The 26,116-nt window shown below is 47.0% G+C and overlaps 2 protein-coding genes and 1 long non-coding RNA gene across 5 annotated transcripts in view; 1 reads left to right on the top strand and 2 right to left on the bottom strand.

Moving 5' to 3' along the window:
• The window catches only part of CRADD (CARD and death domain containing adaptor protein), an 83,129-nt gene extending 73,749 nt beyond the window's left edge, over positions 1-9,380 (bottom strand). For all 3 annotated transcript variants that reach the window (XM_075497015.1, XM_075497004.1, XM_075497024.1), the window contains exons 1-2: positions 9,251-9,380; positions 5,325-5,630 (exon numbers count right to left, since the gene is read on the bottom strand). In XM_075497015.1, coding sequence (XP_075353130.1) covers positions 5,325-5,622 — 298 coding nt within the window. In that variant the 5' untranslated portion in view covers positions 5,623-5,630; positions 9,251-9,380. The remainder of the gene's footprint in view (positions 1-5,324; positions 5,631-9,250) is intronic.
• LOC142407512 (uncharacterized) lies at positions 9,190-21,456 on the top strand. The gene is made up of 2 exons (XR_012774976.1): positions 9,190-9,326; positions 19,591-21,456. It is a non-coding gene; the product is annotated as an uncharacterized LOC142407512 (long non-coding RNA).
• Positions 20,497-24,940, bottom strand: SOCS2 (suppressor of cytokine signaling 2). The gene is made up of 3 exons (XM_075497037.1): positions 24,679-24,940; positions 22,927-23,225; positions 20,497-21,917 (listed from the first exon to the last, which is right to left on the bottom strand). The coding sequence occupies exons 2-3, from the start codon at positions 23,078-23,080 to the stop codon at positions 21,469-21,471; spliced, it is 603 nt and encodes a 200-aa protein (XP_075353152.1). The 5' UTR covers positions 23,081-23,225; positions 24,679-24,940; the 3' UTR covers positions 20,497-21,468.
• Between the last annotated feature and the right edge of the window lie 1,176 nt (positions 24,941-26,116).

The following is a 26,116-nucleotide window of genomic DNA, read 5'->3' as shown; positions in this document are numbered from 1 at the left end:
ATTAGCCTCATATATTTGTGTTACTGAGGATGACACCAAGTATGGTTGTATCTTTCCATTAACTTACCTGAAAGAAACTGTTTGAGACTGGACAGGAAACGCTATAGTTCTTAACAGCGATGCCTAAGATTTAGGCTTCTCAAAGTCAAAAACATAGATGTAAGCAGCATAAACCCAGCTGCTTATTTACACGGCAAAAAAGTAACAAAGCAAATATTCCTTAAACTGTAAAACGAAAAAAAAAAAGAAAATAAAATCTTACGTTCATACATGAAAACCAAAATACATACGCAGAACGCTCTGTAGAACCAGGAAAGTTGATTACTTGTCCATGTCATGATGCATGCTGTTAATATTGAGTGTGTGCACAAACCTTTAATGCCAGACTTCACAGATCTCGCTGCGGTCAGGAACAAAGCCAAAGCCGTAAATGTAACACCCGATTTTCAGGGGAGATGGGAATGTGGAAAAGAGTTTGGGAAATTCTCCGACGAGGATGCCTTTGAATCTCTCCAGAGAACAAGAGAACATTTTCTATAGCCTCCAGGCATTGGGATGTGGCACAAGGGCATTCCTTCATCTCCAGGTCAATCCAGTGCGGCCAAGGCTGCTAAGCCTATCCCTTTCTTTCAGACATACATGGGAGGAAACTCCCCCTTCTGCCACAGGACTATACAAGAGAGGGGAGGGAAAGAGAAGAAAGAAAAAAAACCACCGTCTTCTGTCCACCATTTTAGAGAGAGAAAAGGAATTCATCAGCTGCTTTCCTATCTGACATCCAAATGGAAAAGGCAAGAGACCAGGCTGTTTCCTCACTGCATTAGACGTGAGAGGAAGCACGACAGGAAGAGGGCAGGAAGCAGCCAACAAAAGGTAAGAAGAGATGCTAAACTTCCCCATGTCTTAATGCTGTTGCATTTGAATCCGAATTCTTAGAAACCTACAACCCAGCTGTGGAAAAAGGACTTTGGGAAAGCTGGAGGGGGGAAGGGAAGGATGGCTTTCTCAGCAGAAGTACGTGTTTTGCTTTGTTTTGTATTTGCATGCTTCATCCACAGCGTTACACAACATGAAGCTTTATATAGCTATACAAGAATACACGCTCCCCACACATCAAGGGAAAAACCCCAACCACACCAAAATCTGTTCAAACCAAAAAACCTCACCCAAGTCTAACAGGACCCTAATGCAGACTGCTGACTGGGTACCGCGACAACAACAAAATCACCATTAGAAAATATTCCTTGCTTAGTTGTGAGAGAACAGCTTTCCCAAGACGATTCTGTGTAACTCCATGCCCCAAATTCACTAACATTTGCCAGATAGCAACGGCTGCTGCAGGATTCCTTTGGCAAACACTGTATCTCAGACTTTTCTCTTTCTCAATATGCTGCGATTTCCTGTGGAATGGAGAAATCATCTATACTACAAAGAGGTGCAGTACTAACACTTTTAGAAGTAAATAATCTTATAGCAATATATAGTATAGAGAGAAATATAATACTTGGGCAGAGAAATTCCCGAGCGGAGAGAGAGTAGAAAAACATTCTGATAAACAAGCGCCATCAAAGCTTGTATTTTTTTATTCAGTGCAAAAAATATTGGGTAACTGTTTGCTGTTCCTAGAAAGAATGGAATTCTGTTGCCAACAGCTGTAGTTTTTCATAGGAATTATAATACTATATTGAAGATTTATGTTCCTGACAAAGGCATAAAGTTATCCAAACTAGGGCAGAAAAACCAGAATAGTCTTTTCCCAGTGTAACAGACCCACATTATTTCTGTTAACTCTTACTACGGCAGAAGTTTTGATCTTCAAAACCAGGAACTCATGCTGCAGTTGGTGTTTATAATGATTCAGTCTTGCAATGCCACTCTGCACAGGGTGAACTGTTTTATCACAGGTTCTTACACAAGCAAGAAACACACCCTGTCATCTTGAAATCAATTAAAGTCATAAATATTTACCTCCAAAGGCACACGACTTAATTTTCTTCTTGAGATTTTGGGATTTTACAATGATGCTTTCCCTACCTTGAGAAAAGGTTTCCCCAAAGCTGTGGCCATCTGACAGATCCATACGAGAGAGGAGAAAGGTGACTCTAGGCAAAAGGCTGTCCTGTGCATAAAGTAAACAAGCAAGGGGAACGAATCTTTGCTGCAATTATACAGATGCAAGCGGCCCTACCTGCCTGCATGTCAGTCTCCTGATTGCCATGGAAAAACTATTCCTCGTGCTCTGCAGGATTAGGGTCTTCTGTGTTCCTTGGAACTACAGCAGATAACAGTATACAGTACTACTATTTTTAAGTCAACTGATGTTCAGCAATAAAAGTCAGGATATCACAGGTTTTAAAGTTCATTTATTTGCAAGCAGCCAAACAGCATACTCTCGGTTGCATCCTGGGCCAGTTTACAGTTACACTCTATGCTGCTCCATGAACATTACACCGAGTTACAAAACTTGGGAATCAATAAATCCAGTGACTTGGAGGAATTTGCCCAAAGGCTCCCGATGAGTCAGTGGCAGTGTCTTGTTTAGGTCTCAGACTTTGGCTTCCATTTCGTAGCTGCTCGGTCCACCAGATCATATTTAGACTACATCACCAAAAATGTTTTTATTTCTGTCCTTCTGAAATTGCTGTTTGTTTGGTTTGTTGTTTTGTTTTGTTTTCTTTTCTTTTTACTAGGGGAAGAAAATAAATTAAAAGCTTCTTAACAATTACAGTTGTGATTTTTTTTTTCTAACTGGGAACCAACAAACTATATTTCTCAGCTGAAGCAAAGATAGAAAGCCTCATCTCTTTGAACAAAATGCACAATAATCCAAAGGCCTACATAGAAAAATCACTGTGCATGTGCCACAGTTTTTATGTTCAGATAAAGAAAACCTAATAGTCTGCTTTTACTGACTTTAAAAATCCTACGTGTAGTCAGTGAGAAGTGAAAGACTATAAAATAAAACCTTCCTTCAAGGAACAACTTGCCACCAGTCCTTAGTCCTGCAAAAGATTTGCAAAAACTGAGGATATTTGCTTGAGTAAACAGAATTTTAACTGAGCATAAACAAGTGAACAGCAGGCATGCGATTTCCATAAGTATGCATGATTCAAAGGAAAAAGAGATTTTTAAATCTGGGGCCATAAAACCAACTTCAATTTTAAAAGTTTTAGGGTCTAAAAAAAGGTATTGTGTATGTGGCAGACTTTTTTCACTACAAATGGATTCTTTAAAAGAAATTGCCACTGACAAACATCATTTATAAGAACTGTTTCCAATAAGGCAGACGTTATCTAGCATGGCACTAAAGAACACATTTAATTTTAAGTATGCTCATAGTTTTTTTAGAGCCAATGGCTTTTTCCATGCTTAAGGCCAAGCATATGCTCAAGTACTCTGCCGAGACAAAAGCTTACAAGTTTGTTGTTTAGAATGCAAAGCGAGTCTTTTTATCCCAAACCACATTTTCGTGCATGTAATCAGCACTGATGATGCCACCATAGTTTCCAATTCATTCCCGGGTGCACTCAGCATTTATTAGGGCACAGATGGTGCTCTCTTTCTTTGGCTTCTAAAGACCATGCCTAAATATTAAAACAAACTTGGCTATCTGCCTCTTATCCCATTCTTACACTCTGTATTGCCACAGTAAAAATAACAGTACCCTTTGATCTAATCTGGAAGCCTTTTCTAATTTACACACAAAATTTGGCAATAGGATTATCAAGTACAGTCAGCCCACTTGAAACTGGAGAACCTGATATGCATAAATCCAGCACGTTAGTCACAAGCGATCAAGAATGGGAACGAGCAATCCACAAAACAACCAAAAGAACAAAAATCGGAAACAATTTTTCTAGTAACAAACTACACAATCCTGACTGTACTCAATGGCTTTGTGTGCGTTTCTGGAACTGTAAGGATTATTCAACAGCTTAACCAGCAATTAGCAAATGAACAGGCTGATGTGCAAGGCAAATAAAGAGCATTAGCATGACAGGATTTGCCATAACAGCGAGCAAGGTCTTTTCCAACACACTCAATGCCGCAAGTTTGCATTGTGCTGAGAACTTGCAGTGTTTTCCCCTATGGGCAGAACAGGACATTTATTTCCCAAATTCTGAAAATTATTTACCCATTTCAAAGCAAGCATAAAGCAACCTCCGCAGAGACCCAACAGAAAGACAAGCTGTCACAATATTCCATTAAAAATGTCCTAAGGTAAGATAATGTCAGATTTGTCCAGCAGATCTGACAAAATGTTCTTGAACGTGCAGCTAACTGGGACGCAGTGCACATGATGGTCAACGGGTCTTAGTCACCCATCTTCACAGGCTTTCAGTCTCATGCAAAGCACACTGACACTGGAAAAACCACACGTCATGTGCATCGAAATACATACGACCAAACTCAAATGGGGCTGGGGCGGGGGGGGAGGCAGGGAGGGCTTGGAGAAAGGTTAATTGGGCTGCTTGGAAACGATGTTCCCAATTGACAACTATTTCACTATGTCATTGGTAACATGAGGTTAACACCCAGTGCATGCTGCCAGAATCGAGGGCAAGAAATGTGCATTTTAAGCAGTCGTCTTGACTTCAAAACAGCTGAACAATTGCATGTACGGATTGGTAAAGAAACCACTTCTGAACAAACATCAAGTCCAGAAAACTAGTTTTAGAAGTACATTTAAATGTCAGAAAGCCAGAGATTTGACTAAATAAGATTATATAACACCCACTAAATCGGTTAGCTCCTAAGTTTGTTTTCAAATTAAGCAATGGCTAGCAATTTTGGAAGTAATGATCCTAGATATTTGCACTCCAGTAAACATAATAAACTAAATAACTCTAAATTAGCATATGGTACTAAATCAAAATGACATTAAAATCATAATAAAAGTAAGTAAATAAAAATTCTGTCAATATGAACAATCCAGAAAAAAAACACTGTAAAACATACATAAAACAAACAATAATCAGGTATGGATGGTGAAGAGACTGTTCTGCAGCTAGTCAAAACTACTTTTTGTAGTCCGTTCCCTTTGAGGTAATGGAGTCTGGGTCCTCCTACATCCCAGCCTCTCCCAAGGCAGCCTCTCCTGCTGTCTCCCAGTCTCCTGACACTCAGCCCTGCTCACTCCCCAAACTTTGCAATACTTCCTGGCATTTGACTGCCTTCCAGGAAATTCAGGCTGTCCCCTTTTTCAGTATTGTGCTCCATATCTACACAACGCATAATTTGGAATTACTGGTACATTCAATACTTTCAAAACTACGGCTTGAAAACAAGCTTCAGAAGATCAGCAACAACAATGTTGGCCTTACCTGCAGGATCTTGTACTGTCATTTCCTTACGCTTCACCATCAGCTTGTCTTTAACCCATGGGAACTCTTGTAAGGAATCCAAGAACACATCAAAAGCCTTGGGTCCTCTGGTGGGGAGAATATCAAGGAGCATCATGGTTTTCCTCTGGCTGGTGGTTTGGGATTTTATTTCTTGAACATGACTGTCCGTGAGAATCCCTTCTTGGTAGAGATACTGAATAACAACTCCGTCCACCAGCACCTCTGTACAGAGCTCCAGGCGCAGGGAGCGTAAAAGCTGCTTGTCTCTGGCATCCATCTGGCAACCTAAAGCGTGAGAAAAGGAGTAGGGAAATGCATGAAGATTAAAATACTTCAATCTTTAACAGCCAGAAGTGATGTTTGATACCTGGCAACCTTTAGAAAGAATGCCAAACTCAGAATCACCAACCTGGGAAAACTATTAATGATCCCCACCACCTTCTTTCTATTAATGATCTATTAATGAAAACTATTAATGATCCCCACCACTGTCTCACGACCTAAAATGCAGCCGTATCTGGGAAATATTAGACAGGACGAGAACCTTTGGCATTGTGAAGACCAGTCCTTCGCCGGAATAAAAACCATGCCAAATAATCCTGCTCACTAACTGGTCAAGGTCCATGCTAAAGGCAGCTAGAGCATTTGCCAGTCCTTAAGAGACTCCACCGCCAAAAAAGTAGAGAGATGTCACACCTGACCTCCGTTACAGACGCCTCCGACATGATTGCTGTTGCAGCACTTTTGCTGCAGTAGTGCAAAAGCAGCAGCAGGACTGGTAGGTGCACCACAGATAAGCAGCAGCGGCAGGGTCAGCAGGTAGCTTTGGCCTACGCGATGCATTTTAATTGCAGGAAGGGTGGAAATGTGCCTAATGCACCAGGTCGTTCTTCTCCCTGACTCATCCTGGAAGGCTGCTCTGGAACTCGGCTGATCTGACGATGAGAAACTTTCTTCGAATTTCCATCTCAAATTTATCCACCTGCTATTTATAGGCATTTGTTCTGCCAAAACTGTTCTTTAGCTTAAGTAGCTCTTCTCCCTCCTTGGTATTTACCCTTCTAATGTGTTCACAGGAAGCAACTGGACACCCTCTGCCAGCTTCCATTCCGCTTGACTAATACTCTGACTAGACAAAAGCTGGAAAAGATGCATTTTATAGCCACTCTACAGAAGAGTAATCAAGGTGCAGAGAGACCAAGCAACTCATCAGAGATCATACCGGGAGCCCGTGCCAGACCTATGAACCAAATCAAGATGTCTAGTCTAGTCCTTAACGACAAACATATCCCTAGGCCCATTAATAGCACTTGAAAAAGAAAATGACAGAGTAATACAATTAAATACTTTCTCATGACTAATTAATGAAGTAAAAAAACTGCAGCAGGTGTTGAGTGCGATTAACAAGAGAGATTCTGATAATTAAACTAGAAACTGCTGTTCGAACAGCTAGACCTTGCAGAAAATGTGCTTCATTCAGTTTGAGGATACAAGGAGAGGCAGAGATTTTCAAAGCTTTTGTAAGAAACCTGCTAAAGCCTTTATATCACCAGAGGTGCCTACTGACTCCCAAGGCCCCATCAAAGGTTGGTTGGTTGGCCTGGTTGTTAAAATCTAAGGCAGGCAACCAACAGAACATACAGGCACGTAAACGGCATCTTGGACAGAATGCAAGAGCACAGGACCACGAGAGAGAGAGACTGGAAAACCCTGTCTGTGACACCCTCCGATAAAGCCACTTTCCAAAAACACTTCCCCCAGGTGCTGAAAGCATTGCTGGATGGCACCTTCCCAGGAGGACTCCATCTTTTCTGGGTTACCCAGTACGTTTCTTGTATACTAAAGTGAATTTTGAGGTGCCTACCTTCTGTCTAGGGGTCATCTGGGAATCAAACAACAGCTATCCCGGTCCTTAAAAAATGCTAGTTTGCTAAGCATTGCTCAAACATCAAACTCCATCATGGAGTGAGATGATAGTGCAAGCAAGGAGATGGAAAAAGAGCAGGCAAGAAAGAGAACTGGATTTCCCCATTTGATGTTAGGATGCTCATTTTGGACAGGTGAAGCTGACGATTCTGGTCTCTAACACGCACTACCTTTACACTACTGGGAGCAATCACTGGACTAAAGCAAAACCAGATAAAATTCAGGCAGCAGCTCCCCACCACTTCTCCCTTCCAGTATTCCCTGACCGCCCCTGAACTCATGAAGCGCTTGCAGAGTTCAAGACAGGCACTCAGAAGCAGCTCTGAGGGCGTTATCTCAGCCCAGGCAGAAAACTGTTCCAGATGCTACAAAGCTCTTGTGCTTCACGTTCTGCACGGGCCACCCAGAGGGCCCGTCCAGGAGCCTCCTCGCCCACGTGCCAGACGAGGAACATTGACTTCTCCGGTCACTGTACAGCACTTGATGAGTTCCCCTGCTTCATGATCAAAGTGGTCAACGCTTTTCAAAAATAAGGCCTTTTCAAACCACCTCAGTTTGCACCTTTGTGCACTGAAAAATGCCTATCAAGCCATGAATCTGAAGGGGGGAAATTTCTGCTGAAAAAGGCCTCTGGGTGGCTGACTGCAGAATGAGCACAATTGAGGTTTTAAAGCCCTTAACACCAAGGTCACTGGCCCAGTAAACTTCCAGGATGTGGTGTATTGATTTTTAAGGTCTTTTTAAAGATAAAGTATTTCTTTGTGTGTGTTTACCGTGAGAAGGAAATGTCTGAGTCAGGAACTAAGCAGCCAGACAGGGAAATGTATCAGGACTTTGGTGCGTCACAGTACAGGGACCGAGTTTAGTGCAACACAAAATTAATTTAAATTAATTTTAATCGCAGCCTCTATCTAGGGATGCAAAGTAAGCTCGAAATAAATTTTCTCTAGTAATGCTGGTGCTAGAGGGAAAGTAAAAAGATGAGATGTCCATTTACCCAAAAGATGACATGGATCAAACCTTCCCCAGATACTTCTAAAAATGCACCTTTTCCATTGTAGAGCCACATTTTCAGAAATATACCCCCACCTCCTGCTGAACGAGCACAGTCCTTGACTTATCTCCACGCCAACACAGGCAGGTTTACGTTTTTCTGGATCTGACAGAGAATCTGTCCATGAATGGGGATAAAACTTTTGAAAGCCTTGACCCTAAAAAGACCCCTTCTGATCCCCAAAAGAACATTCACTTAGTTCTCGGCTAGAAACACCTTAGCATCTTCCCAAACACCAACTGCGCCGGGCTGCTTATGACTCCAAGTACGTTCCCATGTGCCTGCTTAGCTAGGAAGAAGGTCCACCCTGCCTACTCCGTGAGTGATTCTGGCTATTCACAGCACGCCTACAGGTTAAAAACCTCCCCCCAAAAAATCAAGGTTTGCTTTTAACTTCCTCCCTGTAACCGAGGTCTGGAGGCTGCTGCTTCTGCCGCCCTCCGGGGCCGGCTGCCCGACCTGCCGGCACCCTTGCAAGCCCCAAGCCTCCCGCCGCCGCTCCGGCCCGGCAGGCAGCAGCACCCCGGCCTTCCTCGCCTCCGCCCTCCCTCTGGGCACGGCTCGGCTCGGCACGGCACGGCACGGCACGGCTGCTGCAGCGGAGGCGGGCGCTGCCGCCGGCCCGCGGCCCCCGCCGCCCCGGCCGGCCCCGCGGAAGCCCGGCCCCTGCCCCGGCCCCGCAGCGCGGGGGGCCGCCGCCGCCCGGCCCCTCGGCACCGCGCGGGCTGACGCCTTTACTGCTGCTTTCCCCTCGGCGGCGCCCTGGCAGCGGGCGGGGGCAGCCGAGCCGAGCCGGGCCGGGCCGGGCCGGGCCGAGCCGAGCCGAGCGGGGCCGCCGGCACCGCAGCGCGGAGCGGGCGAGAGAGCGGCCGGGGCGGCGAGCGCCGTGAGGGCAGCGCTCCCTCCGCCCTCGCCGCGTACTTACACGAGGGAAGTGGGGAACTACACGGGGCGCCCCGGCGCCCGCGGAGCCTGCGCGGGGAGCACCATCTTTGTTGAAGGCAAGAGGGCTTCGCCGGAAGCCGCCGCCGCCGCCCTGCTGCGGGCCGGCCGAGGAAGGGCCGCCGCTGCCGGCCCCGCTGAGGGCGGGGTGGGGGGGGCGCCCCGCGGCCGCCATGTCAGCTGTGGGCAGCGGGGCTGGGCGGCCCCGCGGGTCGGGACGCACGGCCGCGTCCCACCCGCCTCCCGGCCGGGAAGGTGGGCCTCGGGGCGGGGGAGGCGTGCGGCGAGGGGGTCTGCTGCGGCGCTGTGGGCTGGGGGGGCGCTGGCAGCGCGGAGCCGGGCCCCGTCCGCGGCGGGGCTGGCTGGAGCGCCCGGCTGCGGCGAGCTTCGCGAGTGGGCGTCCAGCACGGGGAAAGAAGCCCAGGCAGGACGGTCAGCAGGCGCGTAGCCGGCCCCACGCGAGCCCGAGGAGAACGGCCTGAGGGGGAGAGGCCGCCGCGCAGCCCGGGCCGCGCCCCGCGGCCGGGTCCCCTCCGCTGCTCGGTGCCGGTGCCGAGGGGCTGCCGGGGCCGGGGGGTCTCCGCGAAGGAGGCTCCTTTGCAGGAGCTTGGAGGACCTGCTGCGCTCTCGGCATCTGGGTGGCGGGGGTTTTGTAGAAAGTGGAGGAGTTGGATCTAAAATTAAATTAGAAATTACAAAAATGGAGTTTTCGTGACATTAGAAAGAGCTGATCTCAGGACTCTCTAGGGATACTGGTTCCTGTTTGCAAGTCAAACAGGTTTATGCTAAGCCAAACTTCATCCAGGTGCTGGTATCATCGTATCAAACATACATTGTGTTGAATACTATATATATTAAATTGTAATTGTATTGAATACTATATATATTTAGCTTCGTTACTTTCATCTGAACAGCCTAAGAATGAAGAAACTTCCACAGATGAAAACCATTTAGTAAGATCCAGGCTGCGTCTACCACATTTCAAGTGCTGCGTGCATTCTCACAGTTTTATTCATTGACTACTGAATACAAAAACATCTCTTTCACATCATTTTATATGAATACTTGAAACCAAAGTATGGCAGAAGAGAGAAAACCGTGATTCATAGAGCTATAAAAATGAGGCGGTGCCATTTCCTATCACATCTCATCGAAGAACTCTTTTTGCATCTTTATGTAGGTGTCAGGTGTCACACGGGCTTGAGCAGTGTCAGCCCTTTTCTTTCATGTCCGGACCGCAATAGCGATGAAAGAAAAAAAAAAAAGATCCTGCAGCGCTGGAACGCGCTACCTTGAAGCTGCAGGCAACCACAGCGAGCTGGCTGTGGTCTGCTCGGCTTGTTAATGCCTACCCTCTGGAAAAGCAGGAAAGGTGGTTGCTGCAGCTGCTGCTAGAAATGTTGCCGCTGTGTGAATCCCATTTGTACATTCAGTTTAGACTAATCGTACAGATTTAAGGGTATTTGGAAGATTTAAAGGTATGGGGAAGTTAGGTATGGAAACGTTTACATGCCTTTCCTAGATACTGTACCCAGGAAATATTTGCCATGGAAAAATATAACTGAAAGTATTATTGGTAGAGCTCACATACTGCGTATGCTCAGCATGATATTTATCTACAAGATTTTGCATAAAGATACACACTTAGTCACGCTCAGAAAGCTTAGATCCTTTTCCTTTGATTTTCCTGTGGCTGACAGCAAAGTTGAGAATTTATGTGGACGTAGAATGTAAATCACAGTCTTAAAGGCAAAGTTTGTATGCTGGATTTAAGAAATGCTTAAAAAATTATATACATTTATTGTGTGGCCAGCTTCTGCCGAGACGCTACTTATTTGGCAATTTTAAAGCAATATTTTGGTTTAATTGACATAACGCTTTTATCTAGGATTATTTCCAGATGATAAATTTGATACAAGGGGTTTAAATTGCTTTTAAATAATTGATAAATAATATCTTGTTCCAATACATCTGTTAAACCAAGGTAAATGTTTTTTTGTCTCAGGCACACATGTTAGTCTTCTAGGAACACAGACATAAAATATTTAAATACTCCTATGGGTAAATACTCAGAGGGATGCATTAACATATTTACTATGACCTTGACAACACTGGAAACCACACAAGTTGGTCATCATCAGTAACTCTAAGACAAGAAGTATGCTGCTGTTGTCGCCAAAGTACAGCTGAGGTGGTTTTAAATTTTCACGTCATGGATAGTTTGTAATACCGGTTGTGAGAAAACGCATTTGTAAACAACACAAACCAGCACTAGGGAGCAGAGAAGACCACAAACCATCTATATGATCATTCCTCAGCACAGCGCTGTATAGCTACTGAAAGTTTCCTTTCTTAGCTTCTTGTATTTCTGATTGCCAGCTTTTTTTTTGCAGTCACAATCTAAGGAACTGTTTCTGGAATTGGAGTGACCAAACTTGGAGACTTAAAATATCACGTAATTGTGATCCTGACAGCTGTATTTAATTGCAGATAATGTGCCTACAATTTTAAATAGAAAATGAAGACAAGCAGTTACATCACTTGCATTTACTATATCTTCTTGCCAGATGAGGCAATTAGGATTATTTATTTTATACTGTCCAAGAATGTCTTCGAAAGTTAGCAAAACATATGGATATGCACAGAGAAACTCTGGTTCCCGCTGAAGTAGATGCTAGCACTCGTACAGCCAGCATTTAGGCACGTCTTTGCTTACAGTCTAAACAGAGATGCGAAGAAGGAAAGCGGCGAAAGGAAACAGATAAGCCTAGGAAGGAAGAGGATGACAGCAGAGGTCCAAGTCTGATTAAAGGGAAAAATCTGGTGTTTCCTTTTCCTTCCACTAGTTTATAACTAGTGCTGCAAATTCACTAGCCGGAACTGTAAATGCGCTACTGGTGTTTCGGGTTCATCTTTAGCAAGGCACCCCAGGTGTTGATTGTACTCTGCAGGTACAGAATAAGGATGTGCACAGGTAATACTGTAAGTGCAAGGAGAGAAGCCCTTAAACTTTTCATTTCGGTTCTGTTTGGGTTCAGCCCTGACTAAAGTTCTTCCAGTTCAGTTCTGGACCGAGTTCAGCAAAACTTCAGAAGGATGGTTCGGTTCTATTCCACTTTTAGGGACAAAAAAAAATATTTATATATATTTGAGGCAGTTCAGGTTCAGTTCAACTCCCCACTAACTCTACTGAAATCTCAAAGCTAACCATGTAGATTAAAAAAGTATTTCCTAGACTTTGTAGATCAATGGACCACGGTCAATCCCACACATTGGTATCATCAGACTTTTAGACTTAAAACCTTGTTCTCTCTGGTTCTGTGTATTGGGGAATCACCAGTGGCCGTCAGGCCACACTTTTGAGGACTGCTGAATTTGGGGTAGCAAGTCCAAATCTGTGGGAACCAAGCTAAGCAGCATCTCTTCTGACAATGCTATTCTCTTTACATGTGGGTTATTCCAGGTCAGAATACCAGATTTTTAAATTTACCATGCACTTTTTTACAGCTCACTTAAAAGTCCCAAATCTTTTTAGAAACTCTGTACAAGTATAATCAGATTTTTTTAAGAAACCCAAGCTTTTGAGAGGATCCTTTACGCTAATTAGAGTCAAGCTGTATCCTAGCATGTACTTATTTTCTTTGTTTTCTACAGACTAATTTGTTTCTGCTGATAACAAGAGCCAAAATGTGTTTTTAAAACTAGTGCAAGCAGATTTAATCTATTAGGACTATGCTGTTTTCAATTGTCTGTAGGACAGCATTCCAACTTTAAGGACAAAAGAAAAGAAATATGAGCCTCTAGATTTGTTTATTAAAAACACATCTAATTGGTTAAATCTCTCACAAAACCTCTGAAATGAAGATGGAAAAAAAGAAACATATATTATACGGTTGCTTGTCATTTTTTAGAAAGAAGAGCACTGAAAACATTTCTGAATGTGATGTATCATCTCAAAAACACTGTTAAAATACAAGTCAGGGTGGCCCAAGCTCGGTGGCCTGAAGACCAGATGAGGGTCTTGCAAGCCATTGCCATCCACTGCCGTCCCAGGCAATAACGTCCCTTCCTCCCTCTCCTCTTCCTCCTCACCCTGATCCCCGTTGCACTCCCCTTTGCGAGTGCGGCCCTCCCTAATGCCAACATCCAGGTCTCCCGCGCCAGCCACCGAAAACCCGGCTGGTGCCAAAGAAGGGAAGGTTTTGGTATGGAAAGACTGCCCAACTTGTAGACCGAGCTTAGGCGTGCTGCGCTGGGTGCCGGCAGGGTTTGAGGGCACTGGGCTGTGGGCTGGGAGGGGGTGTCACTCTTCAGGTGGCATTTGCTACTCCGAAAGTGATTCCTTAGCGCTCCTGAGAAAAGATGACGGGCAGGACTGAAGTGCATCACTGAAGGGGATCAGCCCCTGGGCTGCCGCTTAGATTATTCTGATACTTCATAACTTCCCATTCATTTAAATAATAAAGGCTTTAAATTAAATGCTGTTCGAAGAGAGCAATGAATATAAAATGTAGGTGACACGTCATGAACTTCCTTAAAAGTATTATTTTATTAAAAGGCATGTCCAGCACGTAGGCAAAATATAGCACAAAATGTTTCAAAACATCTTGAACCGTGGGGTTTGAAGTGACCGTGTAGTGTCTATACATTTACATTTGGTTCAATAATAAAAATGTTTATTAGCAGTACTGCAATGAATAATTCTTAATGCTGTTTACTTTGATACAAATAATCTCTAGCCCAAAGTTGAATGCAGAATTGTTATAAGAAAAGAAGCAGGCATCAAAAGTGAAACTTTTTTATTCATTCCAGAAAAAAAAAAAAAGAATCTCTGCAACGAATTGTAATAAAAACCTGCAATTAATATTTGCAAAATGTGACTCAATATTTCTCAGAATTTTTAGTCCGTTTTCTTTAAATATATGAATTAATGTAGTTCTCTGTTTGTTTTTGAAGTTTGATTTAAAGATGCTTTGAGGAGACAGATGAAATACTGCAAGCCTCTAAATATTTATTCCAGACTTATGAAACTAGTTTTTAAATCCTTTAAAATGGTAAAGCAACCATTTTAATAATGTGAGAACAAACAAAGAAAAATTACAAATTAGCCTGAAAATCAAACATTGAAAATAAGCAAAAGGAATTTAAGATTCAAGTCTGAAACCTTTTCACAAAACCAACTTCTTTTGTTTGCAAATTAGAGCATATGAGATGGTTGTCTAGCATTTTAGGTAAAAGACTGGAATGTTGGTTTTATTTAGGAGGAGAATAACTACTGCTTTTTGTCATCTTCTGTTTCTTTCCCAGGCTTTGAACCGGACAAACTCATACACAGTACTTATATTTTTAAAGGTTCTTACTTTCAGGTTAAGCTTTTCAGGAGCTACTAATGATTCATGGAAAGTTTTTACAGGTAGCCTAGCAAGAGATTTGCCACTGCTTATACTTCTTCCATACGTCCTGTTTTCAAACAAAAAATACCCTTCGATTCAAAAAATCACTTACTCTATTTTGTTCCCTTTCAAAATGAAACCTGTCTGCATGCATGGCTACAGTGGGCTAGTTAAGCAGCCTGGAGTAGGCACTGCATCCTCCATCAGGGGAGTTAAAAGAAACGGATGAATTTCCAGAAAACAGTTATCTTCTCGCAGGCAGTTTCCCTTGCAGACAACACGCATCTGAAGCGCTTCAGCTCACGAAGGAGCTGCAATGCCACTTCCACTTCCACTGCAATCTAGTTAGACAAGAATCTCACTTTCCTAACTTACTTTCTTCTCCCTTCCTAGCAATGCAGCCAAAGATATTACCATCATTGCAGCTTAAGTTCCTATGACTGTTAATTGAAATATAAGCAACTCTTCACCCCACGCTGATAAAGTACAAAATGTTAAGTCCACTGCCCACTTTACAGATAGGTAAATTGCAGTTAATATAGACTCAGTCTTGTTTAATATTGCTGTTCCTAAAAGAAAGTGAACCAGCTAAAAATCCCATAAGCAATAACAGTTAATCCACAACTTATTCTGCCCTCCAGACTGTGTCAATAAGCAGCATGCTAGGTAAGAAAAAAGCAAATGTATGATGTGTGTAATATAGGTATCCAGAGCAACCCCTCAAATTTGGAGATTCCCCCTGAGATAAACTGAGTGTGGCTACAGAGATTCAGCTGAACTGACCCTAATTCAGGGCTGCAACCTAAAGAGATACAATTAAATTGTAACAAAGCATTTTGAAAAGTGATTTTACAGCTTTCAGATATCAGTCTTACAACTGTTTCTTATATAATTCTTGTTATCAAGCCTGATCCAAATAACCTCAATAAAGTCAAAAGAACTTGCAGTGGGCTTTGAATCTTTTCCCACATTTAATGTACCTCCGCATTTACTATTTGTTAACCAACAGTGCACCAAATTGCAATCCTCAGCTATGAAACATTATGGACCAATTTGACTGAAAACAAAAAGATTTACTTATATAAATCCTGCCTGCCAGTGAAAGAAAAATTAAGGCAGGCACATTGAGTTTGGGGATTTTTTTAATGTATTTTGTTCTTTGCAGCACTCGGCACTGAACTTTTCCTGGGTATTATCTGTTTGAACTTTTTCCTATTAAATGTCAGCTTGTTTCTTATGCTAATGTAAATAGCTTTTGCTCCTGCATTTTTTTACTCCTTAATACATAGAAAGTAATGATATTGTTTTGGTATTTCAGTTCCTGGAGAGTTAATGGCTCCAACTCTGGAAGAAAAAAAAACCAAAACCAAAAGACAGGTGCAATCCTTTTTTTAAATAGGATTTAAGTAGAATAAAATCCACAATTTATCAGGCAGATTAAACACCATAATTATGGTCATATGTTTTTACATTTCCCTAGACTTTCTCAGAGGCACTGGCTACTTCAAAGCCCTGCAGGTAACCTGATTAATAAACACAATTAATCCCTCTCCCCCTTTGGCAACCCTGGGACCAGGACAGACTGCTTTTGCTATAAGCTTAAAGTTCAGTTACCTAGCCAGACTTTGTTTATATGTGGTTTCAAACTGTGCTGATACTAGTTATTCCCCTGGACCTTTAAGCTCTACTAATACACCTTTCAGCATAGTACTAGTCCTGATGGTTAGTTATTTGATACACCTTGTGAGAAGTGTCACCTCTCATGGGAGCTGCTGGCTTTCCCTCCATGTTCTTTCCCTTCAGTCCCTTCTCAGGCACCAAAAGCCAGACAGATGATTCCCTCCTCAGCAAGCAGAACAGCTTCTCATCTGGTTTCCTGGCAGCTGTATTTTACCTAGCTTGTAGCATGCCCTCTGTCTAAGACGGCAGATAACGACCAGCGACGTCTGGCACCGATGCCCTTCGCAGCCCCTGGCAGCAACGACTCTGCCTCCCGGTTTCTTTAACTGATCTTCAGCCCGTTGTAGAAGTTACCCAGTTTCAGCAATACTGTGGCGAACCGCCACGTTGTTGTAAAGCGAGCTCAGACCTTGGTGATCTGAAGTTATGTGTCAGTGAAATGTTGTCTCCAGGCATTTTCAGTCTAGGGCTAAGGCTAATGCTAAGAGCTTAGCAAAATACTGAGACCTGCTGAAGTTAACGCTAATGAAGAAGTGGGTTTCAGGAGCCAGGCTGAGATACCAAAGTAGCTTGTCATCCCCACTTCCTTTGTGTATACAGCACTAACCAGCTCAGACTGTTCAAGTTATTCTATTTGGAAATTTTATGGTTTATGTACTAAAAGTTTCCTTTATTTCTATAGTTTTTCAAACATAAAATTTCTCCTTTTGACAGAAAAATTTCTTATAATTATTGAGAATCAGTAATACGACTGTTAGAATCCCTCAAGCCACTACTTCCTCTAGCAGTCAATATGACACTTAGATTTATTTTCATGACAGCAAAGTCAGTAGAAGTTTTATTTTACTTTATTGTAAATGACTGTTGGACACGATACCCACGTCTAAAGGTATCTCTTCCCATTTCCATCATGTGTTTTGGCTTAAGAAGAACAAAGCCCTGACACCACTCAACTTACTTTCTGCTAGATCCTAAGCTTATAGCCAAAGGAAAAATCCCTAGGAATTTTATCAGGAATACAAGAAAAAGCTCTTGAATAGAACATGTAAGTAAATAAAGCTTTTCTATGATCTTTAACAAGGTAATTTACCTACAGGAACACTTTGCTAAGACACAAGAGGTGGCTGATATACAGGAATTCATGCAACTACAGAACCCTGTCCTTCCTACCGTATGTAGATTCTGTTTTCTTAAGGTAATGAGACTTACTAAGAGTCTCAGATTCTAAAGCTCCACAGTTTTTAGTGAGGAGTAAGTTCCGGATTGTTTTAAGATATAAAAATAAACCCCTCTCCCCCCATATTCTAGTGAACAATTTTTCCTTCTTGCTAATAATTATATATTGTTTATCTAGAATGTGGTTACATAAAATATAATTAGGACAACACTGACAAGTTCAGATTAAAATGAAATTACTTCTAATGCAGTGGGCGCAGCTGCTTGGTTACATTCCCACTCTACCCACCCATCTTGTACTTGAACCATTTTCTGACTGTGGTGATAACACTAACAGCAGGGAAATACCCATACAACTAAAATGGAGCCATAGTTCACACTTCTCCTAGGTTTAGTGCTAAGCTAAATACAGTTATCAAGTCCATTTTCATCATTCATCTTGCAATTATTTTTTTTACTTTTTTTTTTCAAGCCTCACCTTTTAGGATTGTGGGATTCTCAGCTTTTCTTTAATTAAAATGAAGAGGTTTTCAGCAACTAACATTCCAGGTACAAGCTGGAAAATCTGACTCAAAAATGAAAAACCAAACCAACACATGGGATGAAAAAAAAGGTTTAGGATTAAAGTCCTTATCATGATTTTTGGTTGACTCAGGGGCATTGAACCTGTGAAACGGGCTTCACTGAACACTCTGTACTAGCAATTCAAGATGGCATGTATCAGTTAGAAGTCATTTTTAGAATCTGAAGGGCCAGCAATTTAAAAGCTAGTGCTGTGAACAAGCCACAGCAACATCCATAAAGTAAAAAAAAAAAAAAAAACAGCATTGGAACTTTTAAAAAAATGTTTGGACAACATGATCGTGCCTGAAAATTCATGGGGTCTACATGAAAGATTTTTGCAGCACTGTAATCTAATAATGTGCTATCCTTGGATTTTTTGTACCAGAACAAGTCATTCCTCTGTGCTGCGTTAGAATGAAGCCAAGCTTGCAGCAAGCTATAGTGTGGTTTAGTTTTACTAGTGCAATGCATCAACCCTAGGGCTGGCATCCTAATGAGGACAAGAACTATGCTTTCATACAAAGAGGACTAGTTCCCCCTCCAGTCTGTTCAAAATATTGTTCACTGCTTCGAGCACACCATAGCTAGACCCTACTGATTCCTCGCAGTAACTAATACAAATGATAAGAAGTGTCAGTCAGTGTGCTCAACGTTTGGTGACTTGATTCCACACAGTAACTACTCTTGATTATTTACAGGAATCACCACCTTTCACTTCAATAGCACTCCTTGAATTCAGCCTGCCGTTTGCCCTTGTGCTTTGGAGAACTGCTAACAAAAAGCCCAGCGAGCTGCCCTGCATCTGCCCCATGTCGTTCCTCAGAGCTTGGCTCTGCCATGGGGTAAACCTGGCCTGTGACCGCTTACAGTAGCCTGTGACTGCCAGCAGCGAACCATAATTTCTTATATGTACAACATGACTCTCTCAGCGCACCCCAAAACTCTTATCTTCTCAGTCTGCTTGTTCCAGCATTGGTATTCATGATTTTAAATCCCCAGGCCAGGGGCTAGCCTGGGGGGAACTTATTTTAAAGGATCTTAGTAGAATGTGTTCACCACTGAGACCCCAAGCATATGACAGCTAAGTATCACCTTGGCTAAAAGTGCCCAGTACTGGAAGGTTAACGTAGCAGCAGGTTAGAGTGTTTCCTTACTCCTATAACAGAAGTGACTCCGTATAGCAACTATCTCATCTCAAGGTAGAGCTAGACAAGAACTGTAAGAAAACAGATTCATCAGAATGAAAAGTGTTCCCAGGAATACAGTTCTTTCATGGGCGCTGCTCACAGGAAAAGCTCCTCAGCTTCAGGGTGGCAGATCCTAGCAAGACAGACGACAAGCACAGAAGAACCGTGCGATTATGACACATACCTGGAATACAAGAGCTCTTCTGGGATGGGAACCGGAGGGTGGTCACTGTGTTATGTGAAAAACTTCCAACAATCTGCTACATTTTGGCAGGGCATGGGGAAAAATTGTACATAACAACAGCTTTTCTTTTGTTTTTCAGGAGAAAACTCCCCCCATTTCTATACTAAAGCTTGCATTAAAAATGGGGAGAGAGTATTGAAGCTGTGGAAGAGGAGAGAGGAAAGAGAGACATACAGAGAGAACAACAACCTATTGAGTATTTGCCATACCAAGGGACCATCCCCTCTGCCTCGGGTTCTTGGTGTCTTCCTTGTCTCAACGGCCGTGCTACTCATTTCTGCCAGCATGTTAATGACAGAACTGAGCGCATAGCGCTGGGAGCTTAGATGCAACAAAATAAGCTGGTCAGTACCCCAGAGTTTATGAGAAGGGACACAGCACCTTGACAGTACTACAGAGCAGTTAAGTCACAAGGAAAACAAGATTATTGTATGTTGTTTCTATTTCAGCCAGGGCAGGGCTAGATTACAGCAAGTCTTGCCAACCCTCCTTGTTCAAACACAGGTCTATTTGCTTTAATTAAAAAGTAAGCTAGGGAAAGAGTTAAAACTATGAAATTGTTGACTGAGGATGAATCTGTGTCCTTGTTTCTCTCTTTACTGCTCTCTTATTACTCTCATCCTGGATATTTCTTTTATTAAATACGTTACACGTAGACTAAGGAACAGGTACCGAGGGTCTTAATCCCTTCTTCCCGTTTGGAGGACTGCTGTAACAGAAAAAGCAATGTCCCATGCTAATACCTAACTACGGGAATTCAGCAGGCTGCCTCTAAGCCACTAATCTGAACGTAATCCAGCCATACGTTTGAGCAGCACCACAAAGGCAAAGCAGGGGTATTCATCCTCACTCATACGTGTGCATTTATTTGAGTATTAGCTGGGAAATGACACAGGTTCACAAGATCACTGTTTCCTGAATAGTAGCAAACCCATACATACAAAGATTGGGAGATTGTTGTGCAATTTGATTTACTTTATTGAGTAATAGTCTGATAGCTACAATGGTGAATTAGAAGAAAAGAAAAAAAGAAAAAGACAAAAAAACCAACCCTCCAAAAAAACCCCAAATCCATATTTCCCCACATTTTGGGAAACAAGCTGAAGAAAACATTCTACACTGTAGAAGACAGCTGTAACTGCTGATATCCGTGTTCTGACATTGGAACTGAGCAACTGCAAGTCTGCAGTGCACAGTCCTAAAGCCTCAACCAAAAGAGGCTTAATAGTAATAACACGGATATATCACCACTGGGAAGATGTTAACACGTTAACAAAGATTCTGGGATACCAATCTGGTATAATCAGCAACATACTGGGTTCCTACGAAAGATGTGGCATTTCTCCTTAAGGTCAGCTTTTAGAGAACTTTGAAAAACAATGTTTTAAACTGATTACTTACAGTACTCCTTTGCTTGCAGAAAAGCACAAGAATTATAGTTCAATAAAAACTGAATAGATGATAACTTTTTTGACTGGATTTGATTAGTTGCATAACTTTGGCAAGATTATCACAGTGTGATCCAGTTAAGCTTTCAGGATTATACGAACACCAGCACCAAATTAATCTTGGAATCAGACAGCTGAGATACTTATGCACTCTCATACGTCTCTGACCACTTTTGCAGTCTCTCGTAGTCCCACTGCTTCAGTTAGCATTTGATAGTGCAGTATTTTATGCCACCGGCAAAGCAGCACAATCTGGACAGATTCCTGGCTTCTCTCTCCTCGCACGAATAGAATACCACCTTGTCGAACCCCCCAGGATGCAAGCTGGGATTATTCTACATAAAGTCTCCCTTTGTGGCATCTGAAATAAAAACCTTTCCCCCAGAACTGCCACTGTTTTGATAGTGAATTCCATGCCGAGTTGTACAACTGGTTACTCAGTTCCTTTGGCTGATTTTGAGAATTGCATTGAAAAGTTACTCTACATTAGAGGCATTTAGAAAATATATTTATACCTGGTATTGGTACTCTTTCAAGTACTCTTTTAGTCTTGTTGGTAATGGCAGCTCCCAGATCTGATTTGTACACTTGTTTATAGTTATTCTGCAGCGGTGTTGCAGAGATGGAGCGGATGTATAGAGAGGTTTGTTCAAGTAAAGATGAACTGTTCCATTTGAAGGTGTTTCGGTTCTGTCCTTGCACATAAGAACGTAGTACTCAATCAAATGCACAACGCTGTTGAACTGTTTAAGTCTAGATCTGACACAAGTGATAGAGTCCAGTCTAAACTTGCCATCTTGATATTCTATACGTAGATTGGTCGGTCCCGCTGATGTTTTTACTGAAATAGTCAGTAGATACTCTGAATGTGAACTATCCCTAACCAAGAAGGTCCCTTCGGGAGCATCCTGTAATCTCTCTTTGGCTTCAGCAACAGTCATGTTGCCCCAGTACCATCCTGTTAAAAGAGGAGAAAAAGAAGGGTTTTGTTTATTCCTGTTTGTTTGTTTGTTTAAAAAGCTGCTCTGTGGCTGATGTACTTGTAATAACCCATTTTCTTTGTTGTTTGAAAGCTGAAGTCCTGCAGACATTGTAAATTTTTATTTGCTATTTAAATGCATTGGCTTTAAAATGCGTCTCGTTTTGACAGAGCCTTCCAGGTCACTGTTTATTTCATATCTATGCATACACAGGCACAAACTTTCCCGCAGCGTCCTGCGAGGCTAACGCCGAAGCCGCGAACCCCACGGGTGGCCCGTAAGGTAGCAGGGACGCGTCCCGCGGCTCGGCGCTGCGCACACGCCGGGGCGACCGCTGCATCCGCCGTGCGCAGGCTGGCAGCCCGCAAAAAGCCCGCTTTTGGTTAACTCCAGGTAGGCTGTTGCCGAAATGAGCTTGGTCTAGCAATCGGAGGCAGAGAGGGGTAAGAAAACAACTTCGGCGGTGCGGCTGCGGTCCTAGCAGAGAGGCGATGAAGACAAAAGCCCTTCCCTCCGCCCGCGGCCAAGCCCCGCGTCCCGCGGGGCCGGACGAGCCGCCGCCACGCCGGCGTGCGCAGCGCAGGTACGCGGGGCCGAGGGGATGCGGCGGCCGCCGACGCCCGCTCCCCACGCCGCGGCCGCCCCGGCCGGCGGCAGCGCCCGGCCCTCGCCCGGCCGCCGATCCCGGGCTGCCGCCGGGGCGCGGCGCTGCCGGCGCGGGCGGTGCTTTCGCTTCGGCCGCCGCAGCCCGCGGAGGGTCGGAGCCGCCGCCGCCCCTCGCCGCCGCGGGGCCGCGACCCCGCAGCGCCGGGCGGCGACAGCAAGCGTCGCCCCGCCGCCCGCTTCCCCTCTCGGCGCGGCGGCGGGGCTTCCCGCCGCGCCGCTCCGCCTCCCCCGGGACCGCGGCGGGCGGCGGCGAGCCGGGCGCCCCGGCGAGCGCCGCCGCCCTGGGCGCTCCCCCCTTCCTGGCCGGCCGCCCGGGCTTACCTGCCCGCCGCAGCTCCTCCATGGCCGCAGCCAGCTGCGCCGCCTCACGGGACTCCTCGGCAACAGGCGCGGCTACCGCCGCCGCCCCGGGGTGCCCCCAGCGCGCCCGGGCGCCCTCCGCGCTCTCCAGGGACCCGGCGGAGCGCAGGGTCATGGGGGGCGGCAGCGGCGGCGGGCGCGGCCCCGCTCGCACGCAGGTCGGGGGCTGCCCGCGGGGAGAGGGCTCCGCTTCGCCGCCGCCGCCGCGGTGCTCAGCGCCGCGCCGGGTGCATGGCCCCGGCCCCCGGCCCGGGCGCCGCCTGCGAGCGGAGAGAGAGCGTGGTTAGCGGCGAGCCCCGCGAGAGGCACTCCCGACGCAGCCCGTGCGTTTCTGGCGCTCCCGCTTCGGAACTTCCCAGCATCCAGAGGAGGGACCCGAGGCGAGAGATCACCTCCCGGCGGAGCGGGGGAGGGACATCTCCTCCCTCCCCCCACCCCCCGCCGCCCAGCCTGTCCCCGGCTCCCCTCCGCCGGGGACGAGGCGGAGGCGGCGGCCCGCGAAGGTGGTCTCGCAGTATCGCAAGGGCAAACCCGCGGATGCGCCGCTCCCTCGGCCGGGGTAGGCGAGCCCGGCCGGTAGCGCTGGGGGGGCGTGCGGGGAGGGAGGAGGTCGTGGGGGAGCGCAGCGCACGTAAAGGTATGAGTGGGGAGGGGTAGCGGCGGAGCGGGGCAGGTCCCAGACCCGGCGCTGCCCGGCTTGCACGCTGCGGCGCCTCGCAACGGCGCGGTACGCCTTTCAGTAAGGTCATACGCGAAAAAATACCTCTAGGAACCGGAGCCCGGCGTGGGCCGTGCTCCCGGGGTGGGAGCGAGCCACTGCCGGGCACCGGCGTGCCCGGGGGGCTGCGGGGCGGGTGCGCGGGCAGCGCCGGCTGCCGGGGCTCGCCGGCCGCTTCGGAACGGGAAGGGGCAGCGCGGTGGAGGGCGCGATATATTTAGCGCGGGGCAGGAAATGTGCTTTTCCCGTCCCATTAAATGCTGATGCTATAAAAAATTATCTTTCCGCTTGGCTGAAGCGAACGGGAGGGACAAAAAAAGCCTCTCGCTCTCCTGCCGGCACGCCGGGAGCGACACGAAGCCGGGCAGCGCCAGCGAGGGGGGGGCGCCTAGCCGGCTTGGCCGGGGGCTCACGGGGAAGACCGGGACCCCCGCCGGTGCTTGCCAACCGGGCAGAGTCTCTGCCTCCAGGAGCGCAGCAGCCGCCAGGTGAGGGGTTATGCCGAGGTGGCTCCTCCCGTCACAAGTTCCGCGGCGGAGCTCGGCAACTTTTCCAAATTAAACTTTATTGGCAGCTGATAGGTTGCTCTGCCGGGTTTCTATCGCAGGCACACATGCGGCAACGTCCCCGCAAAGCCCATCCCCGTCCCCTTCTCCCCCGCACAGGACGGCCCGTCGCCGGCTCGGGGACCGGGCGCAGGTGCGCCTGGCACCGGAGCGGCTGCGGGGCCGCCGGCTGCAGAGCTCCAGCGCAGGTGGGAGCAGCCGTGCCGGGGGTGCCCGGGCGCGACCCCTTGTGAAGGGGAAGCGCCGGGAGCGCCTGGCCGCCAAGTGCCGCCGCTCGCGGGGCGGTTGCAGCTAGCTGCAGCGGGGCTGTCCCCGGCAGGGACAAGCAGCCCGCCTCCGGCTTCGGGGGAGCTTCCATCCTGCCTGTCGGCAGCTCCGTCCCGGGAGCAGCAGGGCACCGGGCGCGGGGACGAGGACGACAGGACTCACCCGGGCTCGGCGGGACGGGGCTGGGGCCGCCGCTGCCGCCGCCTGGAGGTGGGGCGGTCAGGTTGTTCTCGCTCCCAGCGGCGTTGGGGGGCCGGCGGGGCACAGCACCCGCCGCCGGGGAGCAGCGTCAGGGCTGTGCTGAGGCAGACAGACAGGCTGCCACTGCCGGAGGAAGATGGTGCTCCTGGGGAAACAACACCCTCCGCTCCCCCCCTCTCGCCGGCGCGGGCGGTCTGTTCGCCTTTGATTGCGAGGCGAGGGCATCCTCCCCCCGCCGCTCCCCCCTCCCGGGATGGCTACATACAAAGGCTGCTTTCCAGGAACTTTCCAGGAACCGCATCATGTGACAGGACCCGCTCCGGCGCCTCCACCGTGATCGCGGCCAGCCGGGGCCGACGCACCGAGCCGCCGCCCCTGTCACGCCGGGGCAGCGGTCGCCTAATCCCCCCCCAACCCGCGCCCTCCCCCCCGCCCGCGGAGCCGCGGGAGACGCGCGGCGAACAGGTCAGTGGCCGGAGCCGCTGAGGTACCGGCGCGCGGGCGGCCGTTGGAGCCCGCCGGCGGGGCCGTGCCTCGCGGGGCGGCGCACGCCGCCCCGCGAGGCACGGCCCCGCCGGCGGGCTCCAACGGCCGCCCGCGCGCGGGCCGCGCGGCACCTCCTGAGGTAACCGGGCGAGCGCGGGAGCGCGGCCTCCCCCCTCCTCCGCGGTGGAGCGGGGGCGGCGGCGTGAGGGCGAGGGGAGCCCGGCCTGCCCGGCGCCGGCAGCCGCGGGCACCTGAGCGCGGCGGCGGGGCCCGCCCTCAGGGCCGGGAGCGCGTCGGGGCCGGTGCCAGGAGCTCCGTGCCAGGGACTTGCGGCGGCCGAAGCTCCTGGGACACCCCACCCTGGTCTCCACCCCCCTTCACCCTCCGGCGCTAAATACCTCGTTGCTACAAACAGCCATTACCCGCCGATGCGCGCGCTGCTCCTTTCCCCCCCCTCCGCGACTTTTTTTTTTTCCTTTTTTTTTTTTTTTTAAATAAACCCGAAGCTGTTTTTCGGCGGAAAGATGATTGATTGTGCTGCGGGTGCTGCTCGGTAACCAGCCACTTTCTTCCGCCTCTCGGGCGGCCTCGAGCCGACTTTAGAAACACAAAAAAATAGGAAAGAAAAAGGGGGAAACAAAGCAAAAGTAGCTGTATTAGTCTCACCCCTGCCCCTGGCTGCAGGTCAGGGCTCCCTGCGAATTGCACGGCGGCGTTTGGGAGGGAGTATTTTTCGGGTTTGACGGGAGAAGGATTAAGGGGTGTCTTTTTAAAGTCCTCGGAAAAAAATAATATGAAATAATACAAAATAATCTCTTTAGAAATGGGGGGGTGGGCCTTTGTTATCAAAGAGATAAATGAATATGTATTAGGCTGGACGGTCTGGCTGAGGGAGCGGGGCAGCACCGGCACA

This window comes from Mycteria americana, chromosome 1 (assembly GCF_035582795.1).
Source record: "Mycteria americana isolate JAX WOST 10 ecotype Jacksonville Zoo and Gardens chromosome 1, USCA_MyAme_1.0, whole genome shotgun sequence".
NCBI classification, from domain to species: Eukaryota; Metazoa; Chordata; class Aves; order Ciconiiformes; family Ciconiidae; genus Mycteria; species Mycteria americana.
This window is presented reverse-complemented; position numbering and strand designations above follow the sequence as displayed.

Excerpts from the sequence above, each read along its gene's own strand:
- SOCS2 (XM_075497037.1), bottom strand. The coding sequence starts at position 23,080 with ATGACCCTGCGCTCCGCCGGGTCCCTGGAGAGCGCGGAGGGCGCCCGG. Across the intron at positions 21,918-22,926 it reads GGAGGAGCTGCGGCGGGCAG|GATGGTACTGGGGCAACATG; the intron begins GTAAGCCCGGGC and ends CTCTTTTAACAG.